Source organism: Hibiscus syriacus, unplaced genomic scaffold (assembly GCF_006381635.1).
Source record: "Hibiscus syriacus cultivar Baekdansim isolate YM2019G1 unplaced genomic scaffold, ASM638163v2 tig00110607_pilon, whole genome shotgun sequence".
Lineage (NCBI taxonomy): Eukaryota > Viridiplantae > Streptophyta > Magnoliopsida > Malvales > Malvaceae > Hibiscus > Hibiscus syriacus.
The window spans coordinates 1,117,636-1,137,571 of NW_024062799.1; the positions used below are offsets into that span (position 1 = coordinate 1,117,636).

The 19,936-nt window shown below is 36.3% G+C and overlaps 3 protein-coding genes across 3 annotated transcripts; all 3 read right to left on the reverse strand.

The window, feature by feature from the left end:
• Window positions 1–6,619: 6,619 nt before the first annotated feature.
• LOC120135324 (polygalacturonase At1g48100-like) lies at window positions 6,620–8,406 on the reverse strand. Its single transcript, XM_039151606.1, has 4 exons — window positions 7,737–8,406; window positions 7,448–7,655; window positions 7,286–7,367; window positions 6,620–7,187 (listed from the first exon to the last, which is right to left on the reverse strand). Exons 1-4 carry the CDS (start codon window positions 8,388–8,390, stop codon window positions 6,680–6,682), a joined length of 1,452 nt encoding a protein of 483 aa, XP_039007537.1. The 5' UTR covers window positions 8,391–8,406; the 3' UTR covers window positions 6,620–6,679.
• A 998-nt stretch (window positions 8,407–9,404) lies between these two features.
• On the reverse strand, window positions 9,405–12,074 carry LOC120135392. The gene is made up of 4 exons (XM_039151659.1): window positions 10,889–12,074; window positions 10,160–10,693; window positions 9,918–10,078; window positions 9,405–9,872 (listed from the first exon to the last, which is right to left on the reverse strand). Exons 1-4 carry the CDS (start codon window positions 12,072–12,074, stop codon window positions 9,405–9,407), a joined length of 2,349 nt encoding a protein of 782 aa, XP_039007590.1.
• A 4,280-nt stretch (window positions 12,075–16,354) lies between these two features.
• On the reverse strand, window positions 16,355–17,018 carry LOC120135364. Its single transcript, XM_039151644.1, has 3 exons — window positions 16,739–17,018; window positions 16,549–16,648; window positions 16,355–16,436 (listed from the first exon to the last, which is right to left on the reverse strand). The coding sequence occupies exons 1-3, from the start codon at window positions 16,974–16,976 to the stop codon at window positions 16,394–16,396; spliced, it is 381 nt and encodes a 126-aa protein (XP_039007575.1). The 5' UTR covers window positions 16,977–17,018; the 3' UTR covers window positions 16,355–16,393.
• Window positions 17,019–19,936: the final 2,918 nt, after the last annotated feature.

Below are 19,936 nucleotides of genomic sequence, written 5' to 3' on the forward strand. Positions count from 1 at the left end.
TGATGGAAACTTGGCTTATCAAGTCAATTTTGAGTGTTTATATATTATACGGTTTCAAATCATATTTGATCTTTATCGATATACCTATGTTTTTAAATGTCTTACTTTAATATGTCTCACTAAGTGTATACTTAACGTGTGATGATTTTTCATGCATAGGTAATAACATACAATTGGAGTGAAGGGTGCAACTGATATCATCTGTCAAGGATTGCCTCATCAGTAACAGTATGACATCTCTAGATGTTTATTTTGATATTACTAGTTTGCATGTACTTAGATATGTTGTGATGCTCTGATAAGATATTTGGTACTTAGATGTAGTATTATATTATATTGGAACTTAAACTACTGTTTGATGGATATTAAACATTATTATATATATGTATTAAACCGATTATTTAAAGAAATAAAATTTTACTTGTTTTCAAGTATGAAAATGTTTTAAAAGTCATGTGACATTTGTGACTCGTGTACGGGAAATATGTGTTACATCTTCTTTGTCTGGCTTTGAAAAACTAGGTCCGGAGGAACCTAGAAAATCATTTTCTTCTCCGCCAGGCTTTGAAAAACCAAGTCCGCAGGCCTATTCACATTATGCTTATGTCCTTGCTTGGGCTTAACACCAAATTCAGTCTTGGACGAAAAGACGCCTTGTAGTTCCGATATCTTTATGAAGACAATATATAGTATGTCATCTTTCCCTCCATCATGGGGAATTGTTTTTTCCCATAAATTGTCGTCGTTAAATATTAATTTTAAAATAACATAAATATAATGGTAAATTATACGCTTACTGAACTTTACTCTCTCTCCTATTTTACTTACTGCACTTTCAGCTTTTTCAATTTCCTCACTGAACTTTATACATTGAATGTTTTTTTATCACTCAACCATTTATTCAGTAACAAATATTTTACGTGACATTATTTAATAATAAAAATACCACATCAGATTGACTACATATGATATGTTAACAAATAATAAAATACTTTTTTTGTGTCAATATTAACATTTGGGGGGAAATGCCTAACCCTAAACGTAAAAAAAGAAGAGGAGATGGAATCAATGTCTCCATTTCGATCTGCAGGTGTGGAATTCCGGCGATGTTAACGACGATATGGTTGGGACGACAACCCTGGAAGATAATTTTTTAACTGTAGTAACTATGGGAATAAATGGCTCAAATCTTGCAATTTTTTTCAATGGTATGAGCCACTAATGAATCCACGTGTGAAATCGATTATGGTTAGTCTTCTCAGAAAAATTTGGACACTCGAAAAGTAGAGAAGAAATGAAAGAATTCTTTGAATTTTTGTTTTGATATGTTCTATTTTTCTTACTTACATTTTCTGTGGATAATTTCTAGGTATTGAAAGTTGAAGATGCAGTAGGTTAAAAATTGGGTAGTGAAGATTGTTGATGATTTATGAACTAGTGTTGAAGGTTGAAGATACTTTTTGAATGGACATTTGAAGATGTAGGTCATTGGTATTTTGTTAAGCATTATGAAATGTATTAGATAAGTTTTTGTCATTGATATTTTGTTAAGTATTATGAAATGTTAAGGTATTTATGAAATATTAAGTTGTTGAATGGATTCACATTTGTGTTCATTGGTTTGAAATTGTTTTGGTATAAATCATACATTGGATTTACAAATGTTTATACTATTGTGATACAAATCATAAACATATGTATGCATACTAAGGGCATTAGAAAGTAATTGAACAAAATGATTTTACTTACACTGAATAATTTTCACATGTTTATACATTAAAAGTAAGAATCTATTAAAGACATTTAAACTGCAGCTTCTGCTATTTTCACTTAACTTTGTGAATTAATGTTTGACAAAAAATGACCAACCATAACATGAGTTTTAGAGACAAAATACATCACCAAAGACACAATTGTCAATTCGCTTAATGGTTGTCGCAAAATGCACAAAGTTGATGACAAAATATTTGAAGTTCATCTTCATTTCCACATGAACTTCTTTGTGTTCACTAAACTTTGTGTATGTTTGCTCCCTTGATGTTGTTGGGTGGGAGCTTCTGGATTGTTCCTAATTGGTCTCCTAATCTACAAATTTAAAAAAATCCTTACATATTATTGCTATTATATATAATCCTTCATACATACGAAATAAATAGTTTTTTTTAAAACTTACAGGTAATTTAAGTTTGTCAACTTATGTTTGGGGTTGAAGTTGGGTGACATAGCTTTGAGAGGGCATCATCCACCTGACAATGTTGCTTGAGGATTATTTGTTTTGGTTCTTTTGTTGGTGATGGATTAAACCTTTTGGATTTTTTTCTTATTTAATTGGTGGTGGAATAGGTGTGTTGCCACCAATTTATCCCCCACAAGACCTCTTATTATGTCATATATGACCACATTTAGTACATGTCATTATAACCCCTTTCAAATTATTCTTCTAATTGCTTGTAATGGTTCACCATTCTCTTTTCTTTTGTTCTTTTAAGGTATGCCAAGAGGCCTTCTCATGATTGATGGTAAGATGAGTTCATTTGTATTGCATTGATCACATTACTTTGAACCTCTAACTGGTTAAACCGTGTTTGCATATATCATCAATTAGGTTTCTTTCAAGTAATAATTGCTAACATAAGACTCGGGTATGTCTTGATTCCTTAACATAACACATGCAACATGTATACATGAAATACCTGCATGAATGTGAAATATTAAATTACACAATAAATACAATTAATGTATACAAGTAAATGTATTGTACCTATAAGATCCCACTTTCTACAACTCCAAGAATATGATTGTAAGTCTACAATATGTTGATCTTCATGTCCAGCAGAGACCTCCCACTTATGTTTACTTGTATGCTTAGGCAAGCACCTGACAATATAAGAAAAAAATTTATAAAACAATAAACAATCAATACATTTTAAAAATAGTAAACAACCAATACATTTACCTTATGGATTGCATTATAATAGTGTCAACTTTCCTTTGAATTTTGGGACAAAGTTGACTAATAATCTTCCTAGCAGATATCTTCTTACTAGCAATTATTTGCATGATCTTTGATCTAATCATCTCCATCATGATTAGAATTAACTTGTCCCTTGCTTCCAAAATCATCTTAACAAAAAAATGCATTAATTAGAATCATGTTACATTTGTTAAAACACATACATGCATCAATAATAATTTTACCTTGTTAAAGCTCTAACACAAGTTGTCAAGGAGCATGTTAGACTTGTACCTTGTTGAGAAATGGGACTTTGACCACTTTGTAGGGTCATTATTTTTCAGCCAATCATATGCATCTCCTGACATTGATCTCATTTCAGTCATTGCATTAGTGAATTGTTTCTTGTATATTGCCCTTGCAGCCTTCCACAGTTGATCTTTTAATGCATTTCCTTGGTTGCTTCTATTGGACTTAAAGTTGGAATATAGATGCCTCACACATGGTCTATGCTTTCCATCAGGAAACAGTTCTACAATTGCCTCTAAGTACCAATTAATTAATACAAAATAACATACAAAAATTTGAAATTAGTAGAAAAAATAAATATTTTACCTTTTGCTTGTTTGATACGAATGTATAGTGATGAGAGTTTGTAAGCTCCAAGTCTGCTCCAATAAGTTGGTAAAACCAAGTCCAAGAGGAATGGTTTTTACTCTCAACCGCAACATAAGCTAAGGGATAGATGCAATCATTTGCATCAACCCCAACTTCTATCAATAGATAACCTTGATAATAACCCTTAAGAAAACAACCATCGAGGCTATTGATTGGCATGCATCCTGCTTTGAAGCCATCCTTGCATCAAGGTAATCATACATCTTTATATATTGTTCATCTTGATTCCCATGGATTATCTTCAAAACTGCTTGTTTTGCTCTATTGCATTTTGATAGTGGTACATTAAGGATGTGATCATTTCTCACATCCTATCTGAGGAAACTAATGGAGTAGTTTGGGTCAACCTTAAATTTATTAAGGTATTATCTAGTAACCACTTATAAGTATAATTATTGTTCTTAATTTCTCTAATACATGTATGCTCTCCAACATATGTCTTAATTTGCCAAGTTGTGTCGCTTTCATATTTGGGATTCACTCTTAATGCCCAAATCATCCACGGGAAATCATTTTTATACACAACCGAGAGTCTTTTAGAATCATTTAGCTTAAGCCTCACATTGTACCTATTTATCACTTTATATTGTTTCATTACTACTTTAATGATTTTTTGGTTAGTAAATAACATTCCTTTCTTAAATTAGGGATTTTCTAAGTCAACCTCACTATTTGAACTCATGGCACCTTCTCCTATGATCTACTGTTTCAAAGTAAATTGCATTGTGTAATAACTCTGAACCCTTACAGTCTTCTTCATTATTTGTTCCCTTACTTTTAGTGCCTACTGTAAATCCAAGGATATCCCTATCAACTCCCACACACATCACACATTTCATCCTCACCATCACCCAAGTCATTCTCACTATCCTCAAACAAACTTTCATCACTTTCACTCCCATAAACCATATATTTTGAATGTTCATCATCATTTCTAATAGTTTCACCATCAATAAAGTCATTCTCACCATTTCTTTCAGTTTCGGGATTATGTTGAACATCATTAACTTCTTCAATGTAAACATGAACATATTTATTCCTAGGCATTTTACTTACCATACTTAACACATCAACATCCGTTTTTAGTGTATTTAAAGTTCATGCACCCCTTGCTTTTTGCCAATAATTTTATATGGATTGACATATCTTAACTCCTTAATCATATCAAAGATAACAAACATAGACATAGACTCAATCTCACACATATCAAAGAAAGAAACATTTTTACCAATATATTCTACTATGGAGTGATTACTATTAACAACATACCCACCATTGTGAACCATTGTTGTGCAGTACTCTAAAGATGTGCCTATGACAAACAAAAAATACATTAATATAATATAAATAAATAGATATAGACTCATTCCCATGGACCCAACGCAATATACTAATTAAAATATAAATAAGCACATGTTTTTAGATGTTGTTTTTAATCTCTGTGGTCCTTATTCACTTTATCCAATAAAAAGACATTAAACTAGTGTCAACATAACGTGGTCCTAATAAAACTGTGCTTATGTGGTCCTCACTACCAATAATCAACACATACTATCCACCAAACTTATAATCTTCAACACATTTTTATCATTATACATATATACAATAAATGTAAATTTTGAATCATAGTAAAGCAACACACATATATACTAACATCAATAGCCACAACCAACCAACATGAATCTTAAACCTAATTTAAAACCACAATTTCATATATATTAACAAAATAATTTAAAACCCTCGAAAAGAATAACAAAAAAACCCTAATTTTTTTGAAGAAAATTAAAATCCTACTTGTGGGTCACAATCGAAACATTTAAATAGAAAGAAGTTCAAACAACTCACCGTATGTCATGCCAGCAACATGCCTAGAATGTAACACGAGATTTTCCATGATTCTGATATCGAAACCACACAGAAAACGCAAAAAACCCTCAACTGAATTTAGCAAACCAATCATCTAAACCTTAAATCTCTCAAGTTGTGCGAAGATTAAACCCCTTAAATCATATCAGGGTAAATGATTTGGGAGAAATTTGGGATGAAGTGGAAAAATACTCGTGCTTTAGGTAATTTAGGGTTAAATGAATAGTCGTTTGTAGTTAAAGGATTTTATTTATTTTCCCACATGTTAATTTAAGTATTTTTAAACTCTTGAAAATCATTTAAATAATTCCACGTCATAACGCTGTTACAATATTAATGAAGAGTGACAAAAAATGTTCAATGTATAAAGTTTATGAGTAAATTGAAAAAATTGAAAGTACATGAGTGAAATAAGAGATAGAGTAAAGTTCAGTGAGTGTACATGTAATTTACCCTAAATATATATCTTTTACACCAGCATTACATGAGGCTGAGCGCTTCCTTTTCCAGTCAATTCACATGAAAGTGATCATAAACACCCACCCATAAAAAATGAAGCAACTCACATAATCTATTGAACAGTTTGTATTTATTTGATCTTTTGTTTGTGAAGCATCGAATTGGATTGGATGAAGAATGGGTGCGAGCATTGAAGCAACTCTCATAACCTATTGAAGCTTTGTGTTTACAAAAGGAACGGTAAGGTATGGGGCAAAGAAGAAAAGCTGGAAGCATTGACAATTTGTTGTACTTTTCCAGAGCACTTAAGTCTACATTCACGATGATAGATAGACACGATTATTGTATCTATATAAATGCTGCGCGTGCTTCGTGATAGACAATATTTATTATTAAATTCAGTGCTCCCATAAATCAACCAAAAGAAATCTGCTTTAGCAACTCGATGACAAATTTACTTCATGCCTTCAAATTCCCAGAATTATTCTCTAATTATATGATGTGTTTCTGCTTTAGACTTCTTGTCGTCCTAACTTTTGCAGTTGGATTCGTTTGTTTACAAGAGCTTTTGTTGGTTTTAAGATACACCATGAATGTGTAGAGAATCTTGAACTAAATCCTTTGTTTGTGACTTCCATGCCTCATTAATGGCCTTATTATATGAATGTATGTATTGCTGATGATTTATATATAAAAAAAAAGATAAGGTTTTAACATTCTAAATCATCCGCAATAACCCATATCCTTATTATCCAAGATGGTTCGAGGAATACCCTCCATTAAGCAGGAGACTGGCGGGATCGTTAGGGTCTCCATGTCCCCGTAAACGTTCCAACAAAATGGGTCCAAGACCATATCTCCTTTCGCCGGAAGAAGCTCGATATCGGAGAGTGTGATGTTTGTGCATGGAACCGAATCACTGCAGGCAAAATGCATCGGAGGGCTTCGGATGTCGTACGTTCCCTTGATGCTTTCGTAGAGTATGTCTGAGACGTAAACCGCTGACGTTAGGTTCGTGCAGCCCTTTACGAGGCAGTAGAATTGATCGATTATTATCGGATTCCTAACATTTTCCATGTGAATGTTGATGAATGTTATGCCCGATACAGCTCCAGATCCACCTTGCCATGTCTTGATCCTAACACCATTATCCGATGCCTTGATCACCGAGTCTCGAACCGTGATGTTGGAGACGCAGGCTCGTGAATTATGATTACCTAGGCTTCCAATGCTGAGGGGAATAACAGAGGGAACATATTCAATAAGAATAAGCTTGACAAAAACAAAATCAAAAGGTTAGTACAGTTCAATAAAAACATTTGGGATTACCTGATTCCATGACCAGGTCCGCAAGTTAGGTTCTTAATATCAACATCATAGCATCCTGATCCAATAGATACACAATCATCACCTGTGAAGCAAGATCATTAAGATTAAGTATAACGAAATGGAATCGAAATTTCAGAAAGATTCATGGGATTTCGGGCTAACCATTAGAGATAACCGAGTTATATATTTCGACACCGTTCGTGTTCTCTATATGGATCCCATCAGTATTGGGACTCAGAGCTGGAGCAGTTATGTGAAGGGATTCAACATGGACATTCCTGCAACCATCGAATCTGAAGTGGAACTGGGGACTATCCTTAACTGTAAGTCCTTGCACAGTCAAGTTGGAGCTCATGAAAAACCTTATAGCCTGCATTATCAAGTTTAAAATGATACAAATTTCTTCGTATTATATTGGGGAAATAAAATTAAATGAAGTCAGTCAACATACAATTGGGCTGTCACATGGTCCTGGCAATGTTGTTCTGTTTATGCCCTTGTGGGGCTTACAAGGAAGATCCCACCATTTTTGCCCTCTACCATCAATGAGACCACTTCCTTGCAGGGACAGACCGTCAATTCTGTAAAAGACGAGCCACTGGCGCTTGCTGTTATTCTCCAGCCAGACATCGGGTCCATCGGGAGGCATAAGTGTACCATCAACCTGAAAGACCAGCCCACCTTGACAAGGACCAGTAAAAATTGTGGACTGAATCACAAAGGAAAAACCAGAAGGGACATGAAGGACTGAAGAATTAAATTGACAAGCAGAGTCCCATGCCATCTTGAATGCTTTTGTGTCATCTGTTACACCATCCCCCACAGCTCCAAAGTTTCTTACATTGAAAGCACCCGTAGAATTATCGGCATTTCCATCGCTAGATGGACCGGAATGCTCGGGTGTAAAAGGACTCAAAGGCTCCGGTGCAAGAGGACTAGAGGGCTCGGGTGCTGGAAAAGGAGCTGCTGAAATTTCAGATGTTTTGTGATGGGGAGTATGATGTTTCTGTTTAGTATGGTGATGATGCCATCTCCCTTGGGTGGAAAGGAAGAAACAGACAAAAGACATGCAAAATGTAAATAACGATACACGAAAATGCTCCATTTTTAAGCTAAAATTAGTTCCAACAACGAGGACAGATCAGTAGAGAAGGAAGCAAGCGACTTCCTTCGATTAAGTGAACACTAGGTTTGTTCGATTTGGAGTGCATGATGAACCTGCAAGTCTACATATATATATACTATATGAAAGTATATTACAAAAAACAGATGGTGGGAAGGATTATCAAAAACATCTGCAACTATAGATTATTTTAATGTAGTTTTTGGAGGCGGGAACCGACCAATTCCATATAGGAATTGGCTTTTCTTTAGTGAAGGTGGAGTCTGCATATGGCAGTTCTGGAAAAAAAAAAGGCCCCTTGTTCGTCCCATAACTTTGTCATTGGCCGCAAGCAACCTTGAGTTAATATACATGCAGTGGACCCTTTTTAATGCAACATAATATGAGGAACATCCGAAGAGGAATCTCATCTTCTTCTTTTTTCATAGACGAGAAATGTATTGAATGATAAAGCCATTTTTGCTGCGACCATGGAAGGCAGTTTTTTCGGTTGCTTCTTTCAGTAACAACCAATGATGGTTCCGATAACACATTGATTGCTGTAGGGTAGTTGACGTTTTAGACAGTGGTGGTCGGCTATGACGTGAGCACAAGGCATGCAAGAAAGCATGATTTTGAATAGGAAAGAATTGTTTTTTGCAGCAAAAACAGTGAGGGTGGAAGCGTTGGTTGATTGGGGCGGTGGTGCACTAGTTTGAGGCGAGAGAGGTACCTCCACTCGGTGTTTAAAGTACCTTAATGCCTTTATACTTTTGTGTTGTAGTGCATATGGGCGCCGCAATTTTTTGTTAAGCGACGGCTGCATATACATGATTAAGATAAAACTAAACTATTGGTTAAGTTTGTGCGTTCCCAATAGGATGGTGATAGGTTGTTAATGATGATGCAAAGAATATGGTTTACAAAATAAATGTTAATATTTTTTTTGGATAAGTAATTTATATTCATCCAAAAGAATGCAGACTAACTGCTACAAAACATAACAAACCCTCATCACTAGTTCAGACCCCAATTTATGCACAAATGCCTATTTACATCATCAAGCATATACATGCAGTGTCTATACAATTTAATTTTTACAGCCTCCTTTATCCTATTTACAGTTACATCGACTGAACGAGTCAAACCCCTGAAATGTCTATGATTGCGCTCTTCCCGAATAAAATACAGAAAACCAGTCCAAGCAAGCTTAAGGATACGCACTCTGAGAGATTTTCCCTTCAAGTTCTCAATCAACCAACTAAAACGTTCATCCCAGCTATATGACTCATATCGGAGTCCACAAGATATTAAAACAGCACCCCGCACTTCCTTTGCATAGGAGCATTTAGCAAAGAGGTGATCTTGAGATTCCATACCAGAGCCACACACCACACAAACATTATCAATAACCAAACCAAACCGAACAAACCTATCTTTGGTAGGCAACCTATCAAGGATGGCCATCCACGAGATTAAAGAGAACTTAGGGATATGAGCAGGAAACCAAATAAGCCTATGTCAGTTTACCTTCTCCCTTCTGACTCGAATATTATCCCATATCCATTTTTCTTTGATTTGATTCCAATTAGCACAAGGATAGAACATTCTCCTAGCCTCCTCTCGTATTCTCAGTAGCTTGCTTAAGATCCAGCTGAAGTAGGCTTTACATTCTACCTCCCAATAACTCGCTGTTTTAAAGCAATACTCTTTAACCTAGGCAATCCAAAGTAAACCCTCGTGTGCCAAAATATTCTTGACTAGCAGCAGACAACAGGCTCTACTCCATACAACAAGGTCCCTAAGCCCCATACCACCCTCAGATTTTAAGGAGCAAATTTGGTTCCAGCCCACACGAGCTCCTCTAGCTAAGGTGTCACTGCCCTTCCAGAAAAAACGCATGCAAAGCCTCTCTATGTCCCTAATGATCCCCTTAGGAAGAATGAGTTGCCTACTCCAATAGTTACAAATGCTAAACAAAACAGTTTTAACAAGCTGCAACTTTCCCCCAAAACTCAACTTCTTGCTAGACCATTGGTTGAGTTTGTCTTTAATCCTCACCAACAAAGGTGCACAATCTTTCCCTGTGAGTTTTCGAGTCACTAGAGGCACCCCAAGATACCTAACAGGGAGCTGTCCCATCCTAAACCCAGTTGCCAATCGAATCTGTTCAAGAACATGCTCATTCAAATCACAAGCAAAATATTCTGTCTTTAGAGCATTCAACATAAGACTAGACAGCTCATAAAACTTCTCTATGGTGCTTTGAACTCCCAGCACAACATCAAGAGAACCATGAAAAAATACTAACAAGTCATCCGCAAAACAAAGGTGAGTGAGAGAGATTCTCTTACACTTGGGGTGAAATTTAAAAATTCCCTATTTTGCAACAACATCCAAAAGGGAAGACATGACATTCATAACAATGACAAATAGGTAAGGAGAAAAAGGGTTTGTTTGCCTAATCCCTCTATCTCCCTTAAAATACCCCGCCAAGCTACCATTCAAAGAGACTGAGTACATGAGAGTAGTAATACAAGCCTTAATCCAATTACAAAATTCACCAAGGAGGCCTATTGCCTCAAGAACAATCAACAAGAAGTTCCAGTTAGAATCAAAAGCCTTTTGCAAGTCTATTTTAATTGCATATCTAGGTGAGAGACTCTTCCTAGAGTAGCCTTTAACAACCTCTTGAGCTAGCAAAGTATTGTCAACTATATTCCTACCCTTGACAAAAGCTGACTGACTATGAGAGATCATGCCAAGGAAGAAAGGAACTAGTCTATTAACAAGGATTCTTGTAATGGTTTTATATGCCACTGAACAGAAAGAAATATGTCTAAATTCCTTTGGCAAACATGCATTTAAAGACTTAGGGACCAAAACAAAGACTGTAGCATTGAAAGCAGGCAGTAAGCAAGAGGATTGAAAGAAATACCTCACAGCAGATACAAAGTCAATTCCAACTATATCCCATGCAGCCTTGAAGAATCCATAAGTATAATCATCAGGGCCTGGACTTTTATCCTTCCATTGTCTAAACAGAGCCTCATTGATCTCAATATCATTCACCTCTTTAGTGAGAAAAGCACACGCTCCTTCAGGCAAGGAATAATTCAGCAAGCCTTTCAAACTCTCTACAGAGCTTCCTTTAACTGGAGGATCAGCAGAACCAATAAGGTTAGTGAAAAAAATCACTAACTCAGCAGCCATGCCTTCAAATGAATCATAGCACTGTCCATCTTCACCTTTAATAACTCTTATGGTGTTTCTCTTCTTATTAGACTCAACCCTCTGATGGAAGAATCTAGTATTCAAGTCCCCCTCCCTTAACCAATGAATCTTAGCCTTCTGTCTGTAAAACCTAGATTCAACAACTTTCAGGTCCATTAACTCAGCATGGATCCTCCTCTCATCATCTATCCTCCTCTGATCAACATGAGTCAGATTAAAAATTTGGATTTGCTCCAGCTCAGCCCTTTTATTACTCACTCTGCCAGAAATATCAGAAAAATACACCTTATTAAGCTCTTTTAGAAAAGGCTTAAGCCTCATCAACTTACTAAACAGGCATTGCATGGCAGAACCTTCACAGTGACCTTGCCAAGATTCCTTAATAGTGCTCAAGAACTTTTCATAGGTAGTCCAACAATTGAAAAACTTAAAAGGCCTAGGTTTTTTAGTCATAGCACCTTTTTGTGTCCACAATTATCCAAGGCAGTGATCAGAGACTCCTTGGGCCTTGAATTCAACAAAAGACTCAGGGAAATCCAGTAGCCACTGAAAATTAATTAAGACCCTGTCCAACTTGTGAACCAAATATGAGTATTCCTGTCTGTTTGACCAAGTAAATAGAGGCCCAAGAAATGGGTGATCCATAAGATCTAGGTCCTCCAAACATTTTTGTAACTCCTTCATGTCAGAGGTACTATGCACCCCCATAACATCAAAGTCAGAGCTTTCATCAACTCTAGCAATGATATCGAAATCCCCTCCAATCACCCAGGAGAAAGATCCAAAATCATTCTCTACAATCCTTAAGTGATCCCAAAGTACTCTTTTAGACACACCATTATTACTTCCATAGATAATCGTGATTCTAGTCCTATGCCCATCAATAACACCAATAATAGAAATAGCTTGATCACATCTCCTTAAAACAGTAAGCACCAGTTGATTCTTCCATAAAATCCACAAACGCCCCCATTCTACAAAATCATAATTTTTAGCAAAGTTCCAGTCACTAGACAAAGCATAAGAAAAACTGGCAGAATTGTCTCTTCTAATACGAGACTCCATAAGACAGATGACATCCAAACCACAAGATTCTAATCTCCTTAACACCTTCATCTGCTTAAGGGGATTGTTGATTCCCCTAACATTCCAAAAGCTAACAATCATCAAAAGGAGATAGAAGGAGCACCACTGCTAGTGCCCAAATTCATCACATTACATTTAGCTTTCTCAATATGATCCTTCTTTTTAGCCTTGATCTCATTAAGCAACATAGTCACTCCCATAGAGGCTACTCAAGCCTTTCTAGGACCACCAACCACAACTTTTATCTTACTTGAGGAGCCAACAACATCCTTTTTCATTCCCCTAATCTTCTTCTTCATAAAATCTTGAAGAAAAGGAAAATCCCCAGATTTGACATCCTCTTGTAGAGTATTAATACCAACTACCTCAGCAACATGATCCTTTCCATACCCACTAGAGTTTACCTCCTTCTGTGCCTCAGTAGTAATAATCATATCAGTAGTGAAATTCTGTAAATAATTAACAGCATTCTTCATGGCTACTTCCTCATTAACCTCATTGTCCTCTTGCAAAGCTTGCACAATTGTCTCCACAGAAGTACCAACTTGCAACCCCGAATTCATCACCTCACTATTTGTAATGTTATCACTGCCAAAAAGGAAATCTGAGCAATTAATCACCTCCTTAGAAGCAGTAACATTCACAGACATCTCCTTAGAAGCAGTAACATTCACATGCAATCTTTCCTTGCTACCAGATTCAATAGTATTATGAGCATACTTCTTCCTCCGGACTTGGACCTCTTTAGATTTCAGTGTAGTCTGCCTAGCCTCTACACACGAGTTAACATGATGTCCAAAAGCTTTGCATTTAACACAACATTTTGGTAACCAAGGCACAAGCACCCTAATTCTCATAGAGGACCCATCTTTTAGAACTACATGGATCATATAAGGAATAACACCTCCAGCTTCAATCTCCACACACACCTTGGCAAATTCAAGCCTCTCCTTAAATGTTAATATTTTGTGTTTAAATTTAGATGTTTAATATTTTGTTCCGTTGTTATTTTAAAGTAAATAATTATCATTCGTTAAAAAAAATCACATAATCATTGTTTGACATAATCTCAAAATCTTTTTCTCCTCTAGTTGCCTATAGTCGTCGAGAGCCACCTGTCGTCGCAAATATTAACAACTCACCTCATTGTAACTCGTTCATATGTCGTCCGTTAATAGAAGGTTGTGCGGTAAATTGACACAAGTCTTTTGTTGTTGGTTTTGTAGAATCTCATTCGTCGATGGAAGAAACAATAAATATGTTAATACATATTAACAAATGATTAGAAGAAATAGCATTGGACTTCCTCCTAAGACATACAACCAAAGTTCAATCCTGAAATGGTCATTTGTTTGTAGGGTTTTACCATCCTAACAACATTATTTTCAATTTTCTTATACGAATAGATATTCAATTATTGATGAATAAAATCATTTAACTAAACACGTTATTTTTTGGGGGTAAGACAACAGAAACAAAATTTTAAAAAACTTGAAGCTTTAAGTTAAAAATATGAACAACCCCTGGTTAAATTGCACATAATTTTCATAAGCAGTTATGATTCAAGTGCAACATATAACCAACCCACTCTTTCATATGCAGCTCCAGAATGTTAGCTCTGAACAATGTTAGCTTAAGAATACAAATTAATGTTTTGAACCAAAACCTTTCAATGCACCTTAAAGATGAAGAAAATAAGTGAGGCGATTATCGTGTTGAACCTGAGCTTTTAGCATATTCTGCAAACCGATCCAAACCACTTTTGAGTAAATTTTCAAGAAATGGTTGAAGTACCTGTGTAATTTAACAGAGTAGAAGATTGATTACTTCATGTTAGCTCCAGGTTTCAATTATAAAAACTAAATGATTTGCTATACACCAAGTTAAACATTAGCGGTAACTTTTATTTTTTCCCCAAGGTAAGAAATTTTATGTTTTTTCATGCCGAGAATACTTACAGATGCCACTGGAGTCAAAAGCTGTGGGACTTCATAAGAAACCGTCAGCTGGAAAGGAAAATTGCAACCAGTGAGCACAATTTGAAGTAATAGCCAATAAAATCTCATTAGCACTCTACACTGTGGGGATAAATCAGTAAGGCATCGACGCAAAGTACTGTAATTCAGTTTGATGTAACTGCTGGTATAAGGAAGAAAGGTTGATGTAATGCAGTTCACCACTTTTGAGGAAGCAATAGCAATAAATCAGTAAAGCATCAATGCCGAGTATTGTATAGAGATTCTCACTTCTATTAGACATGATAAAGGTCCTTTAGGATAAAATCGAACAGCACCCCTGACATGTAAAATCCAGCTTGTTAACATTCTATAAACAAGCCGATGCAAAAGATAAAAAGGAAGTTCTATTTAAAGGAATGCAACAAAGTAGAATTAAATAAATTATCTAATTTTTCAGTACAAGAAATGAAGCAAAAGGAACTTCAACATTGTATGAAAATTATCGGGCAACTCATTTCATTTTGCCAGATGTTCAATATGCCAGATGAAGAGGATAAAAATGATGATTTATTTGTTGAGTGTCGATATTCTAGATGTGTATCGAAGGAGGTGCTGCAACTATGATATTTGCAAAGGCAGCCTTTCTCTAGCCAGCAGGAAATTGGATGATTGCAAAATGAAAAAGGGGAAAGCTCTCATCAGTCATTACAATTATTCTAAGGTTGGCCTGGAATTGCTCATGTGTACTGGATATGGAGAGAAAGGAATAATAGGCAGTTTAGAGGACGGAAAAGAACTGAGTAGGAGCTATTTGGGAATGATTAAGGAAATTGTTAGTGTAAGATCGCCTGATACTAAATTAACATGAATGATATAGTCAACAATCAACTTTGTATAACAGAGTATTAGACAAAATGTATAGGGAGTTGATCGTTTGTAATAGTTCTTGAAGTGATTGTACAACTGTAGCAGATCTCTGCTTACTTGGATAAATGAAAACAGACCACCTTATCGGGGAAAAATAAAAAGTACTTTAGGGTCAAGCACAAACAACACTCCATGAGTACAAGTACAAAACCATAAAAAAAGGTTCTCAGTTAATGTTATAAGACAATCCGCAAGTGGCAAAGCTTAAGTGGACAAAAGAGCTTTGGTGACAGCCATTTTCATTTGTTTTGATTAGTTGTGTTTCAGTGCATACTTGAAAGAAAACAGGTGGAAACTGAAAAGGATATGCTCTAGTATTATAATCTTATGACTCATCTAGAAGGTGTCAATTTACGATTCCGAATATTATTTACTTTGTGGGCTGCAGGTACTTATCATCTTTCTTGCTTTCATTGTGTCATTTCCATCATAACAAAGGAATAAATTGTTTTGCAATGCGAGAGATTCCATGGTTAGTTCATAGAGCTTCATCATAAAGAAAATGATAAATTGGCATAAAGGAAGAATGCAAAGTCGGGTTATGCGAATATGTTTGATTCAACAAGTCAATGCAATTCCTAATACTAAGTTGTTTTTGGCTTGCCTGTTCGGAAGTCCTTCCAGAGATCTCCAGTGAATTTTCTGATTCGAAATAGGCTGCACAAGAAAAATAATTATCAATTCCAAAAGATATTTTTATATATATATATAAAAAGGGCCAAGGAAACGAGAGCTAATATCATCTTCATTACTTGCACATTCCTAGCAAGCCAAGAGTAATAAAGATTACTGTCAAATGCGTTATACTTCAAAGACCACCGAGACAAGGCTGGTCTTCCAAAACCTGATCAGAAAAACCAAAGAATCAAACTCTCAACTGAAATTATCTCCGCCGGCCGTACATTTACAACACTTTGAGAATGACCCTTTATAACACATTAGCAACACATACAGACCTTGACAGATGGAATGAATGGCATCCAATTGGGAATTGCTTCTCGATCAGAGTAACAATTATAAGCCACGGAAGCAGGCACATCAACTTCAATCCTTGCCCTGAACCCATTTTTACACTTACAATTTTGGATCAACGAGTAAATTGTAGTCAATAGAAAGAAGACCAAAAGGGAAGGTTGGGAAACTTACGTGCAATCCTGCCATTCCATAACTGGAGAAAAGGGTCTGGAGGAAGTGAAAAAGGAGGCTTTCTTAAAGGACCCATATGAGTTCTGATGAAGATTCTGTTAAGAGACGGTGGCTTCAAAGGACAGACTCTGCAGCAGGACATGGCGTTGTATAGAATTGCATTTCTCTTTGCTGGGAAGACATGGCTGAGTCTCAGAGATGTTGAGCTTGAAATTAAGGAAATTGCTGGTGAGGACATAGCTCAGAAAATAATTGCAGCACACGGCAAAAATTCAAAAGAAGTACGCCTTCGGACAGCACAACACCCTTTGTTTGTCTTTTTATTTATAGGGTAAACTATATCGGATACCATTCAACTTTAGTAGATGTTTCGTTCATACCACTAAACTTTTAATTACTCCAATTATAGCACTAATCTCTGGTTTTGACTTCAATTATACCACTAGATTGTAAGAATCCAACGGCATGATGATATGGACAAAGTACCATTGTTTTATTGCAATTATTGATGCATAAAATGATGTCGTTTTGGACACTAAACATGGATAAAGTAGCATTGAACATGACATTACTTCGATGCTAAACTCTAATTCATGGTTGACCGGTAAACCCAATAACTCTTCTAGGAACACATCTAGGAATCTCGCACTACCCAGATATCCTCGAGTGTTGGAACTAAAATTTGGGTATCGACCAAATGAGCAAAGAAGGTCTTACACCCCTGGTCGATCATCCGTTGAGCTTTTATTGCTGACACGATCATTGACTGTCCCGACTTCTCGCTAGTTATTACCAATTTCGTACCATCATCCTCTTTGAGCTTAAGTTGCTTGGCTTTACACTTTAAACTGGCGTCATGCTCAGACAACCAATCCATGCCCAAAATCATGATAAACTTTCGAAAGGGTAACTCTATCAAGTTTGCTAGGAAGGTCTGACCTTGAATTTCTACTGGGCATCGCCAGTGAATCTTGTCTACTAGGACTCTAAACCTAGAGGACTCATACTTGAACTCTTACCTCTAAGACTTCAGCTGAAATTTCTATTTCTTGAGCTAGATCAAAGCATATGTAGGAGTGTGTAGAACCGAGATCTATCAATGTAGTAACTGCAAAGGAAAATACTGCGAATGTACCAGATATCACGTCTTCTGCATCATATTCCTCTCAGACTCTCACTATATATTGTCTGAAGGTCACCCTCGGCTCTGCATCGACCATTGATCTGGTTGTCCCGCTACTATGCTACCTAGATGCAACACTACTACCCCTCACTAACCCTATGCCTCTCTGAACAGATGGAACTGACCTCTGAATCGATGTCAGGATCACTCTTTGAGCCCCCAAACAGTCTCTTATAAAATGGTCTAAGGAGTCACAACTGAAGCAACCCCTCGATCCTTACTGACATACCACATTGAGCACATATAGGATGAGTGAAGACTCTCGTCAAGTCACTAAAACTCACTTCGGAGACTAACATCAGGGGCCTTCTCCTAGACTCAAATTTACCCCCTCTATCCAAACTCTGTCCAAACTCTCTTCGATTGCACTACTGGGGGTCTTCACGAATCCTAACTATCTTTGGCCCTCTTGACTGGAGTTTGTGATGACCTTGTTAGCACGATGAATCTCTTAGTCTATCCCACGGTCTTACTGGATTGTCTGGCTCTATTACTCAAGACTCTCTCGCGCTTTCACTTGGCGAGACAACTCAAAAAATACCTTGGGAGTGTCAACTACAGGGTGTGACAAGATGTCCAGGTGCAAGCCCTCTCAAAACCTCCGACAGCAATGATGGTCCTGTAACACCCTAATCCATTCAGACTCAAAGATCACAGCATCATGGTGTCACACGGGACCACCAAAGTGGATAACCCAAAAAATTTTCTTTTAAAATGACATGTGAACTGTGTTATGTAAAATCCATCTATAATAATAAATTAAAAACATAAAAAATTGGGTTTTCAAGTACAGGGAAACTCCTAAAATATTCAAAATAATACAATACTGAGTTTAAAATCAAAATAAAGTTATATCTAACATAAATAGGGTCTACAATAGTACATACCCTCTAAACAAGATCAAGACGTACTCTGAATCTCTGTTGAGCTAGAACTGCTGATGACGATAATGTTTATCGGCTAGTCTCTTATGAACTTGCGCACAAAAACATATTTTGAACATTGAGCTTATGAGCTCAGTGCCAGACTAATAATTGTACTATACTACATGTATTCACTAAATGAGTTGGCTAGCAGCACAAGTATGAATACAAGTAAAATATTGATAAGTACTGTTGAAATAGACATCATGGTGCGGCTAAGAGTTCTGCATCTTGGAGCTCACACACCCTTCTATCCTTTCTAAGATACCCTCAGGTATTTGGGGTGAGATCCGGAGCTACATGGGAAACATACACCTGACCAACTTACTTCTTCGAGTCTTGGGGTATCTGCGCCCAGTCGGCTACTGAAGTGCCTTTGCACTGACTGGGATATCCAACTAGTTGTCGTATTCTGCAAAAGGAAATCGGGTGTCCTGGCTATTTCCTGAGTGTCAAACAAGGATAGTTTTATATTATCCTAGCCATTACTATTTCTAACTGTCATTAGTTTGTTTTTGTTCTCACTTGTAGTTTTATCTGTTGATATTCTAATGTTATTGGGTCTCTCAAATCTAATCTTTAAATCATTTGATTATGTATCAAAAACTATCCCCTGGTACCGATATTGGCCCTTCAATATCGATACTAACCCTTGAGTATCGATGCCCACCTCTTGGTATCGATACTGACTGACTAAGTTATGCTAATAAGAGGAAATAATATTGATATTCCTTGTTGAGTATCGATACTCTAGTGATAGGGTATTGATACTGGTATGAGTATTGATACCAAAATTAAGTTCGATGTTTTGAAAAATATCTCAATATCGATATCCCTACTGAGGGTATCGATATTGGTATCGATACTCCTATCAGTATCAGTACCAAAATTGCCTACTATAATCTACTAAGTGAACTCGGTATCGATACCACCTTGCGAATATCGATACATATCGATACTCATTAAAAAGTATCGATACTTTTGTCTCAAAGTCCCTTTGTTTTTAACACTTGAAGAACAATATCAATAATGTTCTTCTAGTACCGATACTTGTACCCATAATTACATTATTTTGAGTACAAAAAAAGTTAA